Source organism: Sarcophilus harrisii, chromosome X (assembly GCF_902635505.1).
Source record: "Sarcophilus harrisii chromosome X, mSarHar1.11, whole genome shotgun sequence".
In the NCBI taxonomy this organism is placed as follows: Eukaryota; Metazoa; Chordata; class Mammalia; order Dasyuromorphia; family Dasyuridae; genus Sarcophilus; species Sarcophilus harrisii.
Window position 1 is genome coordinate 80,429,988 of NC_045432.1, and position 18,165 is coordinate 80,448,152.

General features: G+C 44.3%; 1 protein-coding gene across 3 annotated transcripts in view; it reads right to left on the reverse strand.

Moving 5' to 3' along the window:
- The window catches only part of KIF4A (kinesin family member 4A), an 88,168-nt gene that overhangs the window by 57,736 nt on the left and 12,267 nt on the right, over positions 1 to 18,165 (reverse strand). For all 3 annotated transcript variants that reach the window (XM_031945040.1, XM_031945042.1, XM_031945041.1), the window contains exons 2-5: positions 11,223 to 11,363; positions 10,994 to 11,111; positions 4,571 to 4,761; positions 2,942 to 3,034 (exon numbers count right to left, since the gene is read on the reverse strand). In XM_031945040.1, coding sequence (XP_031800900.1) covers positions 2,942 to 3,034; positions 4,571 to 4,761; positions 10,994 to 11,111; positions 11,223 to 11,342 — 522 coding nt within the window. In that variant the 5' untranslated portion in view covers positions 11,343 to 11,363. The remainder of the gene's footprint in view (positions 1 to 2,941; positions 3,035 to 4,570; positions 4,762 to 10,993; positions 11,112 to 11,222; positions 11,364 to 18,165) is intronic.

Sequence of the window (18,165 nt, forward strand, 5' to 3'; positions counted from 1 at the left end):
TAGGTTGGACTTCAGTCTGTAATACATACCAGAGGCCAAAGGGCAAATGGATAGCTGCTTAGGGCTAACTAAAATCACCTCTAGTTTTAGGGAGTCTTGATTGAACACTCCCCTGTATCCAACACCATAAGACAAAATCAGCAGTACAATTATCTCTTTTCCAACTTCTCCCTGTTTGGTCCCACACCCCTTCCTGTATTCTCCTCAATTTTATCATGGGTTGGCATAGTAGGAAGAGTAATGGACTGGGAAGTCGGGAACCTGGGTTCTAGTCCAAAATCTGCTAGTAGTTAAGTTGTACAACTGCGGGCAAATCTTTTCTCTGGACCTCAATCTTCACCTCTGTAAAATGAAGGGATTGAACTAGATGACATTTAAGATTCCTTCCAACTCCGTGAAGTCTGATTTTATCATAATTCCTAATTCTTTATCTCCAGCTCTCATCTTCAACTGTGAGCTGAATATTTTGATTTCAAAGGCCTCTGTAAGGTGCTTGCCAGGTTGACCTTAAGAATTTTAGCATTAAGACTGGAAGCTCCTTGAGAGCATCCAGTGCTTAACACAGTACCTGGGACATAGTAGGGGCTTCAAAAATGCTGACTCGTTATCTGAGTACTTAGAATCCTGCAGAGGCTGATCTGACCCAAACTTAAACTTTTAACCTTGCCCAAATATCTGTGGATTCTGAGATTGTGAAGGTCTTTTAGGAGAAAACTCTGGCCAAATCCAATCGAAAAATTGGAGAAGACCTGGGGGGTGGGTGGGGGGAGAATGCAGAAATGGAATAAGCTGTTTTTGAGTAGTTGGCATGTGGCATAGTCAGGTGCAGCAGCTCTATCCAGATTCATTTTCTTAAAAGCCCTTGCCAACTCCTCATGAAGCCCAACGGCTACTGATGTTTTTGTGTCCACATACGATAGTTCCGCTGTCAGCGATGACACTCGATTGCTACAACAAATCTGTTCTATTTTGTTGTCCTTCCATTTTCACTTATAAATTCTTGCGGGAGGATTTGGCTAAGTTGGGTTTCATGCCAAACTTTCTGCAAACTCATTTCCTCCACAGCTTCTTTATGTTATTTTGTGAAAGATTGTTTGTGATCATCTGTTATCTTTCTCTCTGAGGTTTTAGAGTGAGCTGGTATTCAAAATAGATGTTGCTTTCAACTACTATAAATCTGATGCCAAGCAGGAAGAAATGCTTTCTTTGCTGGCTAAAGTTATGGGTTCTTTTTGACCCCATCTTTATCAAGACTATTTATGTTGGCTAAAATTCCCTATGAAATAATGGTCATTGGAGCAGGTTCAACTTTTATCTATTTTACAATTTCATACTGCTCAGTGTCAGCTCATTTAAATAGACTGAAGCTGTTACAATGGCAGGTAGTATTTTCTTGTCTTTATCTTTTCTTCTAACTTGGTGCTGATTTGGACTTCTGTTTTAACAAGCCCAGGTTCAAACTACCCAGATATCTGATTTTGAAATGATTCCCACAAAAGTAACTAGTCCTTCATTATGTGTTATGAAATTGACTTTTTTGGGGGGGAGGGGATGTTGTTTATTTGTCCTCTACCTACTATCTTCTGATTTACAGGTAAACTTAGTTTGGAGGATCTTGTTACGTCCTTCATAGAATCTACTTCAGTCTCTACAACAGACCTTGGCACAAAAGGCTACAACCACTTTTATTATTGGTCTTTCTTCTTATGCTTGTTAAGAACAATGCAAATTGAGAGTCACCAAGTATTCCACAAAACAATATTTTTTCTTGTTACCTTTCGGTACACAATGAAATCATCTCCACCCATTCTTTTATTCCAAGGAGAACTCAAATGGTCTTTCCATCTAGGAGGTCTTCTGATTTCATTTAGAGCAAGAATGTCAATGTTGACATAATTCAGTTCCTCCAGGAGCATTTCAAGGCATCAGTTGTTGGACTCATGTTTAGACCACCAACAAATAATTAATGGCCTATATATAAATGTCTAAAAAACAGGGATTTTTAGCACCCTTTGCCCCACTTTACACCATTCTGCACTGCAGAAGGAGAAGAGGATCTCATACAAATATAGTTTTATCTGTTTTGTGGGTTCATCATCTAGTGGTCAACCTGCTGGTGATGAGTTTTTCCATACCTAACTAGGCTGTCCTAAGGATAGGAGGGGCAGCCTGTCACAGGGACCATTCTCAAAGTGTTTTCATTTTGGTAGAGAAGGTCAGTTTTGTTTCTTTGAGGTCCAGTCTTTGTGAATCCGGGGTCACCTCCATGCCATGATGAGGCAATGGAGTAGGATTTGTATAGTGTAGATACTCAGAAAAACATTACATTCTCTTTGTCTAGAATGACTTCTTCTATCAACTATACTCATTTTTCAAAGGTCTAATTCATTACTGACTGCTCTAATCTTCACTGATCTCTTTTGAGTATTTATTGCCTAGATAATACTAAGTAAAAGGCAATGATCTAAAGTGTTTCTTGTATGTCTGTCTTCCCTCTCCAATTAGACTCTAAACTACCTAAGGGTTTCTGTATTTCCTAAGGAAGTTCAACTCCCTAAGCTTCTGTATTCTAAACAACTCCTCAATGAATACTTTGCTATCAGTATGTATATGAATAGCAATGGGAATCCTTAAGAGAACAGAGTGTGGCTTTCAGGACCTCCCTGCCTCTACCCTCAAAAAATTTCCATCCAGGAATATATTCAGCACAACCTGGCTTCAAAGGATATAGGGGCTATAAAAATCTTAAGGTATGATGTTCACAGTCATTTATGTAAGTTCCTTAAGGGCAGGGAGAGTTCCATTTTTTTTTTTTTTATCTATGTATCCCCAGTGCTTAATACAATACCTTACACATAGTAGGCATATCCAAGTGTTTGCTGAATTGAACCTTACCATCAGCACTTCCAAATATTTCTGTCACAAAGAAAAAGCAATTCACCTTTATGCCTTCCTTAGGATCTTCTCGTATATTTATTTGTGAGGATTTCTCTCGAGATGGGCATAGCAGGTCTAGAATCTCCTCGTTGTAGATCTGTTACAAAAACAAGACAGAAGAAAAACATTAGAGCCACCTCTTTCTGCTGGGCATAGGTGGTGATGTTGGGGATCCCTACTCCAGAGGAGGCTTGAGGCTGGCAGAACTCCTGAACTCAGGAGGTCTGAGATGCAGTGTGCTAAGGTGATTGCAGTAGGTCCAGCACTAAGATAATAAGGATGGGCTAAAGTAGGGAACCAAACAGAGCAGGTCAAAGGTGATCAATGGTGGCATCTGGCCAATACTTCCAGTCTTCTTCAAACAGGAAGATCCAGTCTCCAAAATAATTACAATAGCCTCTCAAACCCCCAAATCACATTCCAGAAATTTCATTTTTATACTAAAGGAGAATTCATAAGTTATATTACAATTTTTCCTTTATAGTCAAACAACAGGCATACATCCATACACATAGACACACACATAGATACACACACACACACACACACACACATGCACACACGCACTAAAGAACAGAACTAAAAGGTGTCCCCAAATTCAGCAATTTGGTCTTGGCAGCTCCCACCTTCATTGCTGCTTTTATTTCACAGATATTTAAGAGATATTAACAATACTCTCTCAACAGAAATTCAGCTAACTTGCTTCCAAGTACCAGGTCTTTGAATGCAGGGCTCATAGCCAAAGCATCTTAACCACACACTTAGTCAGAAAAGGGTCCGGTAGTAAGATTTTAAAAAAGCTCAAGCCAGAGGTTCTTGATTTGGAGCCTATACACTTAAAAAAAAAATTGTAATAACTATTTTAATACATCGATTTCCTTTATAATCATATGCATTTTACTCATTTAAGTAAAAACAATCATCTAAGAAGAGCTCCATTGGTTTCCCAAGACTGCTTCCTCTTTTAAATCTTCCACAAGGCTTCCTCCTAGCCCATTTGTAAATCAAGCTTTCCATGAGGATCAAAAAAATCTAACTCCTACTCTTTGAAGTAGGCAATCTTGTCTACAACTGGTTTTTTTCCTCCTATGAAAATGGCCACCTAATTTTCTGGAGCATATTAATGACATGGTCCTGAAATACATATGTTCAAATTGTCAGGTTAGTACCTGACTTCTCAATTTCTTTGCATTTATATATTGGCTCATAGATCTAGAGCTGGAAGGGCCTTTAAAGGCCTCAATTAAATGAAAAGGAAACTGAGCCCAGGGAGGCCAACTGACTTAGATGGAGAGAATAAGTCTCAGAAGCAGGCTTTGAAGTCAAGTTCTCTAACTCTAGCTAGTGAGTGTTCTTATCACTGTACTCCACTACTTCCACCTCTACCCCCACCCCCCAGACCCACAGCCATTATTAATGTAGGCCTCAGTTCATTTACCCAACTTACTAGGTTAACAGTGGCAATGATATTTACATAGCAGTGAACTGAAAGTTTCCAAAGAGTTTTGTACATGGCATCATTTGATCCTCACAACCACTCCAGCTAAATGTCTTAGTTGACAAAAGCAGAGTCTACCCTTTAATTCAATAGAGGTTGTTTTGAATTCAGAAAACTTGAAGTTATATCTCTTACCTCCAAGTAAGACACTTTCAGCGTGAATTCAAAATCCACCTTCTTGTCCATTTCGGTGAAAAGTAGTTGTATTACCCGAGGGATGACTCCAACTGTCGATTCATGCTCTTGAGCTGCAGTATATGCACTTCCCATTGAAAATGTTTTTCCAGAGCCAGTCTGTCCATAGGCCAGAACAGTTGCATTATACCCTAGGCAGAAGAACAGAGATTATACACTCTGTGGTTCTCGGAACCTTTTCATTCCAGAAATAACCTGGCCTATTTCAATTAGAAGCCAATAACTCTTATCATCACTCTGTCAGCCAAATTAAAATCAAGCAGGCTCAAAAACACTCAGACCTTTACTCCTTGGATTAGAGTAATATGACTGTAATTAAGTTTCAGAAGCCATGAAAAATAGAAGCCTAGTATGAATTTGTTATTAACAATCCCCTTGGAAAGGGACCTGTATGTGCACGAATGTTTGTGGCAGCCCTTTTTGTAGTGGCTAGAAACTGGAAACTGAGTGGATGCCCATCAGTTGGAGAATGGCTGAATAAATGGTGGTATATGAATATTATGGAATATTATTGTTCTGTAAGAAATGACCAACAGGATGATTTCAGAAAGGCCTGGAGAGATTTACACAAACTGATGCTGAGTGAAATGAGCAGGACCGGGAGATCATTATATACTTCAACAACAATACTAGATGATGACCAGTTCTGATGGGCCTGGCCATCCTCAGCAACGAGATCAACCAAATCATTTCCAATGGAGCAGGAATGAACTGAACCAGCTACGCCCAGAAAAAGAACTCTGGGAGATGACTAAAAACCATTACATTGAATTCCCAATCCCTATATTTATACCCACCTGCATTTTGGATTTCCTTCACAAGCTAATTGTACACTATTTCAGAGTCTGATTCTTTTTGTACAGCAAAATAACGGTTTGGTCATGTAGATTTATTGTGTATCTAATTTATATTTGAATATATTTAACATCTACTGGTCATCCTGCCATCTGGGGGAGGGAGTGGGGGGTAAGAGGTGAAAAATTGGAACAAGAGGTTTGGCAATTGTTAATGCTGTAAAGTTACCCATACATATAACTTGTAAATAAAAGGCTATTAAAAAAACAAAAAACAAAAAAACCATCTCCTTAGCTAAAAACACAAATCCAAGTATATTTTGCTATCAGTTAAAAAGAATCCCTATGTACTAGAATGCAATTATCTAACCCAAAAAGCCAAACCACTGACTTACTTCTACCACAGTCAGAAATCTCCAGGGTAATTCGGGTGCAAAGCATAAACAAGCTTCCTCTGATCGCCTGTTTCCTCCTCATACAAGCAGCCACTTGGGCTCCAATGTTACTGGGACCTCCTAACTCTGCTAATGATCTTGGAGTCAGCTTTCTTTCACCAATCTGTACATAACACCTACTGTTCTCAAGCCCGTGGAGTGCAGAAGAAGAATCAGATGGCCTGAGTTGAAGGCCCAGTCTGCCACTCACTAATTGCAACCTTAATAAGGCCACCCCAACATGCTTGTTGTGATGATAAAACAAACTGGATATAATTGCTTAAACATGTTTACATATATTGGATTTAACATTAAAAAAAAAAGAAAAAACAAATTGGTATAATTTTAGGCTGCACCTGCATGTATCTGTGTGTAGGTGATGTTGCTTCTGTCCTTGGTCCTGCTAAAACCACTCAGGGGCTACTGATTATTGTGTTAATGCCAGGAAGCTGCAGACTCTCCCAAGGTCTTAAGAGTTGCCAGACTAACCTCCTCGTTTCTGTTTTAACAGTTACTCCACTGGTCATCCAGGGGAAGGCAGAGATAATAGTTTGCCAGGATTTAGGAAAACATTTGACAAATTCTTTCCTTCTATTCCCTTAGACGAGATATAGACTACTATACTGTTAGATGGGAGTCTGAACTAAATGAATGGCCCTAAGAGATGCCATTAAAACATCCCTATGCCATCTTGGAATGGAGGGACCTAGGAATATGAACTTGGCCCCTGGGTTACCCAAAAGTTTACCAGTGACTTGGATCAAGGTCTGAATGGCCAGTTTATCAAATACACAGATGATTCAAAAGTAGGATAACAACGATCATAATAACGGCCAACATTTGAAGTGAACAAAGTACCTTGCAACCATTATCTCATTTGATCTTCACAGCAGGACTAGGAGGCAAGTACTATTATTATCTCCCTCTTATAGAAGAAAGTGTGGCAGAGAGAGAAGTGATTTGTCACACAGCTTTAGTGCCATGGGCTTGGAATTGAGGTCTCCTGGACTCCAGCAGTCTGACCACTTAGCTGTACCCTGAAACAGCACATCTGTGGCACTTTAAGGTTTCCAACATGTCTCACATATATGAGCTCATTTGACCTTTATAATGCCCCTGAAAAATCATGGAAATGGAAGAAACTAAGGGCAGGGTTTGGAGTGACAGTTAACACTCTGGATGACAGTCAGAATCTGCTAAATTTTGAAAGGCTAGAATATTGAGGCAAACTCAATTTGAGATGAAATGTGGACAAAAAGTACGAAGCAGTGGGGGGAGGCACTTGACTTGAATTTTGGAACACTAAGATTCAAATCAAACGCGTAGGATCTAGATTTGTAATCCAGGTCATTCACTTAACCTTTCAAGCCCCAGTTTCCTAATCTGTAAAATCAAGAGCCTGGACTTGACCAACCCCTCTAAACTCTCTTCCAGTCCTAAAATAAGGATCCTCTACAACTAGGAAGTAGTGGGAATAGACAGCAGTTTGTATGAAAGAGTTGGAGATTTCAATGAACTGCAACCTCAGAATATGGTGACCGCCCCCCCCCCCCACAGGCTGCCCGGTGGTGCAGAGTACCCGGAACCGGGAAGGTGACAGTCTCTCCGGCTTTGGCCCTGCCCAGGCCCAGAGTTCTGATCTTTTCTAGGTACCACATTTTAGGCAGACAAACTGAGAAGCTGAAAAAAATCTAGAGAATAGTGACCAGAACAAGAAAGAAGAGTCTTCAGAATGTGTCAAGCAAGCGTTGCTAGAAGCAATTTGGGAGCATATAAAAGCTACCCTCAAATATCTGTGGCCAGGCTTTGCTCCAGGAGACCAAACTTAAAGGAGTAACAACCTGGAGGCAGATCTGGGCAAAGAACTAACAATGAGAACTATTCCAGAGTGGGCTGCCCCAAGAGGCAGCATTTCCCCTCACACTGGAAGGCTTTAAGCAAAGGTGACATGAGATGATGTGTTTTTGTCACATCTGGGCTAGACCAAATGACCTCTGAGCTCCCTTCCAATTCTGAAATAGTCCCGATTCTCCCATTAACTAATATATGACTACAGTCAAACCATTTATGACCTTTGTGTGCCTCAGTTTTCTTACCTGTAAAAGGATGGGATTCCAATGCATGCTATCTAAATGGCACTTGTAGGTCAACTGTTCTAAAACCTAAAAAGAATATTGCACAGAACTTTGCATGCAGTAAGTGCTTAACAATTGCTTGGTGACAGACAAAAAAGTGTAGTTATTTTGTCTGTGGGTCATCACTCACTCTCCTCTGAAACTCTGTGAAAGTTTTTGGCTTACGACCTCTGAAGGTCACTCTAGCAACATTTTATTTAGAGAGTATTAGTGAATAGTTAGGTGTTCCACGGTTTTTGTTCAGCTGTTTCAGTCATGGCCAATTCTCTGTGACCCCATTTGAGGTTTTCTTGGCAATGATACCTCTGTGTGCTTTGCCATTTCTTTCTCCAGATAATTTTACAGATAAGGAAACAAGCAAACAGGGTGAAGTGACTTGCCCAGGGTCACACATAGCTAGGAAGTGTCTGAGTCCAGATTTCAACTCGGATAGCTGGGTCTTCCTGAATTCAGGCTCAGCACTTTGTCCACTGTAGTGTCACCTAGCTGCCTACATTTTGTATACAGAACATAAGTTAATTTGTTTTTGAATACCAAGGATCATGTCACTCATTGTTCTGTAACGTAACATGTATTAATGTACGCCAGGTCTGAAGCCGAGAGGTTGTTAGCCTTATTACTTAAAGGTCCAAGGTTTCTGTCCTTTGTATTCAGTTAATTTTTTGGACCTCTGTGCTCTGAGTGTCCCTGTTGCTTCTTGCCATCAGTATGATTACCTGCTGTCTGTTCCAGTCCCTTCTGTTATTTTGATACTTCTCTTGAGGAAGGGAGGATGAACATAACAAGGAAGAGATTTAGAATCATTTCAGTTGGCCGCTCTTATGAGTGTGGGCTAGTTTGGGAACATTTCTTTTGGCGGCCTAGAAGCTTTTTTGTTTTTGTTTACTTCCTGATTTGCTGGCTCTATTACCAAGTAAAAGGCTGTCAGTTAAGTGAGCTTTGAAAACAAAATTTTTTGTACCTTCCATAGTTCATCGTTTTATAATTTCGGAAATTATTTTAAATCAACCATATTCCCTACATTAAAAAAAAATGCAACCCAAACCTTTTCTATTGGACACAGATCTTGCAAATAAAAGTCAAAACATTTGTATAATAATGGACATTGTACCTAAAGCACAGATAAACGTAGCACCTTTAACCTCAAGGAAAAGCACCTATGGAAAGTCTACTCTTCTATTTCCATGAGAACCACAGAACCATCAGGCACAATGGCCTGTGGCTCACCCTGCAGCTGCAGAGCCTTGGCCCTGCAAAAAAGCCCAACCTTAACTTTGATCTCAACAGACATCAAAGGGGACAATGTTACTCTCACTGTAATCAACAGTATACAAACTAGTCATACAAGTACATTGAATTATAAACTTAATTAGAACATCCGATTATCAATTAGGATCTAAAATCTGTCAATCAGAAAACTTGGGTTCAAATTCACGTTGATATTCACTTCCTGTTGGACTCACCTCCAGCTCCTCACCCCTGGGGGTAGTGGACTCCGGATACTCTTGAAGGCCTCTCTCCCTTAGTGTTAATCTTATTGTACAGGTCAGTTCCCACACAATCTGCCTTTAAGGGCAGCCAGATGGTCCAGTGGATAGAGCACTGACCCTGGAATCAGTTCAAATCTGGCCTCAAAACACTTAAATACTTTCTAGCACTGTGACCCTAGGCAAGTCACTTAATTCCAATTGGAAAGAAAGACGAGAAAGAACAATCTGCCTAGAATAAATCTTAAAAAAAAAATCCAAGATGGAGAAATTGTCACAGTTACATAGCTACAAATACAGGGTAGGTTTATGAGGCACCAGAAGTGAGGTCACATAAGAAAAAGTAAAGTGGGCAGACCTAGAGGGAAGATGATTGCTGTCTTCTAAAGTGTGAATGGCGACTGTGTGAGCCAAAGTTAGCCTTCTTGACAGCTTTACAGAGCAGCTTGTAGTGTTTTAGCAGAGTCTGGAACTCGGATTTTGGTAATGAAGTTGTGTTTGACAATCTCTAAGGTCATTTCAACTTGATAAATCCTTTTATTTCTGATTCTTTTAGATGAGATGTTCTTAACCAGAAACAGCTAGGTGGCAACTGAATAGAGCGCTGGGCCTAGAGTCAGGAAGATCTGAATTCAAATGCCATCTTAACCACTTACCAGATGTGTGATGCTGGGCAAATTACATAACTTGTTTGTCTCAGTTTCTTGAACTACAAAATGGGGGTAATAATAGCACTTAGCTTCCAGGGTTGTTATAATGATCAAATGACACAATCTTTATAATATACCTAGTAGGCAGTAGGTACTTAATAAATGCTTGTTCTCCCCCCCTTCTGTAAAGTCAAATGGAGTTAAATGACATCTTTACTTCTACATAATTGGTTTCCTTTGTAATCCCATAAATTTAATTTTATACACAAATATTATTTTATATAAATCACATTTGTATATTTATGCATGATTTTATGTATATGTTAATATATTTCATAGATATTATTTAATAATATTTAAGATTACTTAAATATTATTAATTTAAATTCTAAGAAGGGGTCCTTAGATGGGCTTCACTGAACTGCCCAAGGGCTCCACAACATGAAAAAGGTTAAGAAAGCTTGTTTTACAAGATTTTGCAAGGCTGAATGTTGAAAACTATCTTTTCATGTATTTAGAAAATAAAAAGTTATTATCAAAATTTAAAATAAAATAAAATGAAATGGTTGAAAAAAAAAGAGGTTTGCCTTTTTTTTTTTTTTTAAAATCCCTAAATATGTCATGTCATTTTGCAGTTTAACTTGTAAACTGAATCAGGGCACCCTGGAGATCTACAAGGCAACACGTCAGCACAGTAACTAGGAGTCACTCTGAATGTTCTCACGAGGTGATGTCTGGTTTTTCAGTAATGAAGGCTTAAGCACGTATAAAGAGTAAGAAGGCTCAAAGCACCCACAGCATGGACAGGCTGCCCCAGTGACTGCAAGGCTAACCCTCAACACCAGGGCAAAGTGCTCCCTCACCTTGAAAGATGCCCTTTATGAGAGGAGCAACTGCTGTGTTGAAGACTTCTTCCTGCTCCACTGACGGGTCGAACACAAAGTCGTAGGTGAAGCATTTGTCCCCATTGCCAACTACCACCTGGAAGAGCAAGAACAGAAGGGGGTGCTCTGGGTGATGAGGATGAACCCACTCACTGGGTAAGGTCACTGGGTCAGGAAGCCACTGGATTCTTCCCTTCTGCCCCCTTACCTGAGGTTCTCCAGGTACAAAGTTAAGGCAGCTATGGCAACCTTCATCCAGTTCCCTGGGGAGAAGTGGGCGGCAGCGCAGAGCCACCTTGACTGGGATCCCTTTCACTTCTTCCTTCATCACGGTTTCAAACTCTGAATCCTGCCAAAAGGAAAGGTGAGAACTGCTTAGTGGGGTACCTGATTCAAGGACCTCTCCATCACTTTAGCCTCCTCACAAAAACCCCAATATCCTGTTTTCTTATCTCAGTTTCCACCCAACTGCCACAATGTCCTCAACCTCTCCAACCCCCAGATCTCTCTGGCTTTCTTATAACCATTTCAATCTCCTCAGACTACTCGTCCCCCACTCTCCTCACACCCCAAACCTCTTCACTCTTCACCTTCTAAAAATCTCTTCATCGCTGCCCCTCCATCTTCTCAGAGTCTCTTGGCCTCCATCCTACCAAATCTCTTTACCTTCCAGAATACCAACATGCCCTTGGCTTCCCCACCTACGGCCTCCGGCCTCCCGCCTCCGCCCCCCCCCTCCCCAATTTCCTCACCTTCAGGAACATTAACACACCCTCAGCCTCCAATCCCGAAAGCTCCTCAGTGCCCCTCTGCATCCGCCCAACCCAATCTCCTCAGTTACCAATACCAACAACCCCTCCGCCTCTATCCTTCCAAGCTCCGCCCCTCACTCTGCCCATCCAATCTCTTAACCTTCCATAACACCAACTTCCCCTCATTAATCCAACCCAATTTTCCTTCCCAATTCCGCCCCACCTCAATCTACTAAGAGTTAATAATACTAACATCCCCTCGGCCTCCATTCCCCACATTCCTCAACTTTGGGAATACTAACATAACCATGGCCACCATCCAGCCAAGCTCCTGAGCCTGCGCCTTCTCAATCTCTTCACCTTCTAGAATAAATTTCCTGGGCTTGTGACCCACTCCATCTCTTCAACCTTACCAAGACCACCAACCACACGGTCTTTGCCCCCCAATTTCTTCAACTTCGGGTTGCAAATATTCCCTCAGCCTCCATACTGCCCAATCTCTCCACCTTTGTAAATTCTAACTTCTCCTCCACCTCCATTTCAACAAGCTCCTCAGCGCCCCCTTGGCTTCCAGCAAAACCAATCTCATCACATTCCCCTTCCAGAATAGCAACATTTGGCCCCGCCCCCTACCTCCCAACAGTCCCTCTCTTCCACCCTAACCAGTATCCTCCATGTTCTCAATAAAACAACCATGCACTCCTTGGCCCCCAATTTCCTCAACTTCAGGAATACTAATATTCCCTTAGACTCCACAGCGCCCAATCTCTTCATCTTCGTAACTACCAACATCCCCTCGGCCTCCGCCCTCTTCCAATTTATGCACTAAGGGGAATAGTAACATCTCCTCAGCCTCCATTTCAACAATTTCCTCAGCGCCGCTTGCCCGCCACCCAAGTGAATCTCTGCACCATCCTCTTCCGGAATAGCAAAATCCCTTCAGGGCCCCCCCCACACCCCATCTTCTCACAGTCCCTTGGCTTCCGCCCAACCCAATGTACTCCGAGTTCTCAATACCAACAACCACGGCTCCTCTCCCTCCAAATTCCTCAACTTTTTTCGCTCACCCTCTATACCACGCAATCTTCACCTTCTGAAATACCAACATCTCCTGGACCTCTACTCCTTCAAATTTATGCACTTTGGGGAATAGTAAAACCTCCTCAGCCTCCATTTCAACAAGTTGCTCAGCGCCCCCTTGCCGGCCACCCAAACGAATCTCTCCACGTTGCGCTTGCGGAATAGCGACATCTCTTCAGCGCCCCCGACCCCCCACCTCCACATCTTCTCACAGTCCCTCAGCTTCCGCCCAACGCAATGTCCTTCATGTTCCCAACACCAACAACCATACACTCCTTGCCCCCAATTTCCTCAACTTCGGGAATACTAATATTCCCTCGGGCTCCATTGGCCTTCTCCCACCTTCCAGTGCCCCCTTCAGCCCCACTTCCCCATCTCAAATTCACTGGGCTTCCGCCCAACCCAATCTCCTCCATGTTCTCAATACCAACAACCACACGCTCCTTGCCCTCCAATTTCCTCAACTTTTTTCCCTAAGCCTCTCCCTTCACCCCTTTTCCCAACATCTCCTGGCCTCCCCCTTCAATTTCTTTACCTTTGCAAATTCTAACCCTCCTCCCAGCCTCCATTTCAACAAGTTGCTCAGCCTTGCCCCACCCAAACCAATCTTCCCATTCCTTGAAATAACACCCTTCAGCCCCCGCCCCCCACCCCCCATCTTCTCACAGTCCTCCTTCCCAACCCAAATTCCTCTGAGTTTCAATACCACAACCCTCCCGCCCTCAATTTCCTCAACTTTTTTCCCTCAGCCTCTATACCCAACCAACTTCCCTGATTACCAACGTCTCCGGCTCACCCCTTCAATTTCCTCCCTTGCAAAATTCTAACACCTCCTCGATTCCATTTCAACGTTGCTCAGGCCCCCTTGGCCACCCAAACGATCTCTCCGTTGCCTTGGGAAAAACATCCTTTCAGCGCCCCCCCCCCACCCCTCTTCTCCCACGTACCTCGCCGCCATCCCAACCCAATCTCCTCCGTGTTCTCAATACCCAACAACTTGCACTCCCTCCCTCAATTTCCTCAACTTTTCCCCTCAACCTCTTCCAAATCTTCACCTTAAAACCAACATCTCCCTGGCCTCTACCCCCTTCCAATTTTCCTTGGCAAATTCTAACACCCTCAGACTCCATTTCAACAAGTTGCTCCCGCCCCCCCCACGAAAACCAATCTCGGACTTTGCGGCGGGGATTAACATCCCTTCAGTGACTCTGTCCCCCCCACCCCCCCATCTTCTCACAGTCCCTCGGCTTCCGCCCAACCGTCCAACCCAATCTCCTCCGTGTTCTCAATACCAACAACTACGCACTCCTCTGCCTCCAATTTCCTCAACTTTTTCCTCAACCTCTATACCTCTTCCCCCAAAATACCAACATTCCTGGACCTCACCCCTTCCAATTTCCTCACCTTGGGTTCTCCCCTCAGCCTCCATTTCAACAAGTTGCTCAGCGCCCCCTTGCCGGCCACCCAAACCAATCTCTCCTTCGGAATACAACATCCTTTCCCCCGCCCCCCCCCCCATTTCTCACAGTCCCTCCTTCCCCAAATTTCTCTGGTTCTCAATCCAACAACCACCGCTCCTCCCCTCAATTTCTCCAACTTTTTCCTCAGCCCATACCACAAAATCTTCACCTTCTATTAAATTCCTGGACCTCTACCCCCCTTCCAATTTCCTCACCTTGGCAAATTCTAACACCTCCTCAGCCTCCATTTAACGTTGCTCCGCCCCTTACCTGAAAAAATCTCCACTTTCGGGCAACATCTCTTCCGCCCCGACCCCACCTCCCCATCTTCCGGTCCTCAGCTTTGCCCCAGTCCTTCATGTTCCCAACACCAACCATACACTCCTTGCCCCCAATTTCCTCAACTTCGGGAATACTAATATTCCCTCGGGCTCCATACCGCCTAATCTCTTCACCTTCCGAACTACCAACATCCCTTCAGCCCCACTTCCCCATCTCACATTCACTGGGCATCCGCCCAACCCAATCTCCTCCATGTTCTCAATACCAACAACCACGTTCTCCTCTCCCTTCAATTTCCTCAACTTTTTCCCCTCAGCCTCTTCCATCAATCTTCACCTTCAATGAACATCTCTAAACCTCTACTCCCTTCAATTTCCCTCACCTTGGCAAATTCTTCCTCCTCAGACTCCCATTTCAACAAGTTGTCAGCCCCCCCTGCCACCCAAAACAATTCTCTCGTTGCGCTTGCGGTAACATCCTTATGCCCCGCCCCCCACCCCCATCTTCTCACGTCCCTCCTTCCCCCAACCCAATCTCCTCCAGTTCTAACCAACAACCACCCGCTCCTCCTTCCAATTTCCCTCAACCCCTCATCCTCTAACCCGCAATCTTCACCTTCAAATCCCATCTCCTGGACCTCTACCCCTTAATTTCCTCACCTTGGCAAATTCTAAACCTCAGGCCATTTCAACAAGTTGCTCCAAGCGCCCCTTGCCCTCCCCGACAATCTCTGGGCGTTGGCTTGGATTGAAAGATCCTTCAGGCTCTTCCCCCCACCCCCCATCTTGTCACAGTCCCTCCCTTCCAACAATCTCCTCCAAATTTCTCAATCCAACAACCACCCTCTCCCTTCAATTTCCTCAACTTTTCCCCTCAGCCTCTATCCATGAATCCACCCTGATTGCAACATCCTAAACCTCTCTCCTTCCAATTTCCCACCTTGGGAATTCTCCCTCCTCAGACCCATTTCAACAGTTGTCCCCCTTGCCCCACCAAACCAATCTCTCCCCGTTGCTTGCAGAATAAACATCCCTTCAGTCCCCCCCCCCCCATCTTCTCCGTCCCTCCTTCCCAATTCCTCCGAGTTCTCCAATACCAACAACCACCGGCTCCCTCCCTTCCAATTTCCTACCCCTCAGCCTCCCCCCCCAATCTTCACCTTCTGAAATACCAACATTCCTGGATTTCCCCCTTCAATTTCCTCACCCTGGCAAATTCTCCCTCCCCAGACTCCATTAACAAGTTCTTGGGCCCCTTAGCCACCCAAACAGTCTCTCACGTTGGCTTGGGAATAACATCTCTTAGCGCCCCACCCCCCACCTCCCATCTTATCCACAGTCCCTCACTTCCTTGCAAATGTCCTTCATGTTCCCAACACCAACAACCATCACCCTTTAAACCTCCCCAGGTCTTTGCCTTTGGGCTCCCTTCCCTAATCTCTTCCCCGGAACCCAACACCCTTCAGCCCCACTTCCCCATCTCAAATTCACTGGGCTTCCGCCCAACCCAATCTCCTCCATGTTCTCAATACAAACAACCACACGCTCCTCTCCCTCCAATTTCCTCAACCCCTCAGCCTCTATACCACGCAATCTTCATTTTCTGAAATACCAACATCATTTGGACCTCTACCCCTTACAATTTACGCACTTTGGGGAATAGTAACACCTCCTCAGCCTCCATTTCAACAAGTTGCTCAGCGCCCCCTTGCCCGCCACCCAAACCAATCTCTCCACGTTGCGCTTGGGGTAAACATCCCTTACCCCATTCCATTCATGTTACAATTCCTCCATGTTTCCCAATACAACTCCCTTTTCCCTCCAATTTCCTCCCTTTTTCCCCCAGCCTCTATACCCTGCAATCTTCACCCGAAAACCCCTCTCGGACCCTCCCCCCCTTTCCTCACCTTGGCAAATTCTAACACCTCCTCAGCCTCCATTTCAACAAGTTGCTCAGCGCCACCCAAACCAATCTCTCCACGTTGCGCTTGCGGAATAGCAACATCCCTTCAATGCCTCAGGACCACCACCCTCCCATCTTGAAACAGTCCTCCTTCCCCCCAACCAATCTCCCCGTGTTCTCAATACCCAACCCCGCTCTCCTCCTCCCTCCAATTTCCTCAACTTTTCCCCTCCAACCTCTATACCCCAAATTTCCCTTCTGAAATACCAACATCTCCTGGACCTCTACCCCCTTCAATTTCCTCCCTTGGCAAATTCTAACACCTCCTCAGCCTCCACAACAATTGTCAGCCCCCCCCACCCAAACCAAATTCTCTCACTTGGCTTGCGGTAAACATCCTTAGGTCAGGCCCCACCCCCCCCATCTTGTCACATTCCCTCCCAACCCCAACCCTATCTCCTCCTTTCCGAATACCACAACTGCCTCTCTCCCTCCAATTTCCTCAACCCCTCCTCTATCCCAAATCTTACCTTCGAAATACCAACATCTCTGGACCTCTACCCCTTCCAATTTCCTCCCGGCAAATTCCCCTCCTCAGACTCCATTTCAACAAGTTGCTCCAGCCCCCTTGCGCCACAAGCAATCTCTCCGTTGCCCTTGAGTAGCAACTCCCTTCAAACCCCCCCCCCACCTTCTCACAGTCCCTCGGCTTCTGCCCAACCCAATCTCCTCCGAGTTCTCAATACCAACAACCACGCGCTCCTCGCCTTCCAATTTCTTCAACTTTTTTCCCTCAGCCTCTATACCACGCAATCTTCACCTTCTGAAATACCAACATCTCCTGGACCTCTACCCCCTTCCAATTTCCTCACCGGCAATTCTAACACCTCCTCAGCCTCCATTTAACAAGTTGCTCAGCGCCCCGCCCCCAAAAATCTCTCCCACTTGGGAATAACAACATCCTTTCAGTGCCTCAGGACCCTCACCCCCCCATCTTGTCACAGTCCCTCGGCTTCCGCCCAACCAATCTCCTCCTTTCTCCAATACCAACAACTCCATTCCCTCAATTTCCTCAACTTTTTGCCTCACCTCTATACCCCAAATCTTCACCGTCTGAAATACCAACACCCGGACCTCTCCCCCTTCCAATTTCCTCCCTTGGCAAAATTCTAACACCTCCTCAGCCTCCATTTCAACAAGTTGCTCAGCGCCCCCTTGCCCGCCACCCAAACCAATCTCTCCACGTTGCGCTTGCGGAATAGCAACATCTCTTCAGCGCCCCCGACCCCCCACCTCCCCATCTTCTCACAGTCCCTCAGCTTCCGCCCAACGCAATGTCCTTCATGTTCCCAACACCAACAACCATACACTCCTTGCCCCCAATTTCCTCAACTTCGGGAATACTAATTGGCTCCCCCTAATCTCTTCACCTTCAACTTTAAAATCCTTGACTTCCCCATCTCAAATTCACTGGGCTTCCGCCCAACCCAATCTCCTCCATGTTCTCAATACCAACAACCATGTGCTCCTCGCCCTCCAATTTCCTCAACTTTTTTCCCTCAGCCTCTTTACCACGCAATCTTCATTTTCTAAAATACCAACATCATTTGGACCTCTACCCCAAATTTCCCTTTGGAATTAACACCTCCTCAGCCTCCATTTCAACAAGTTGCTC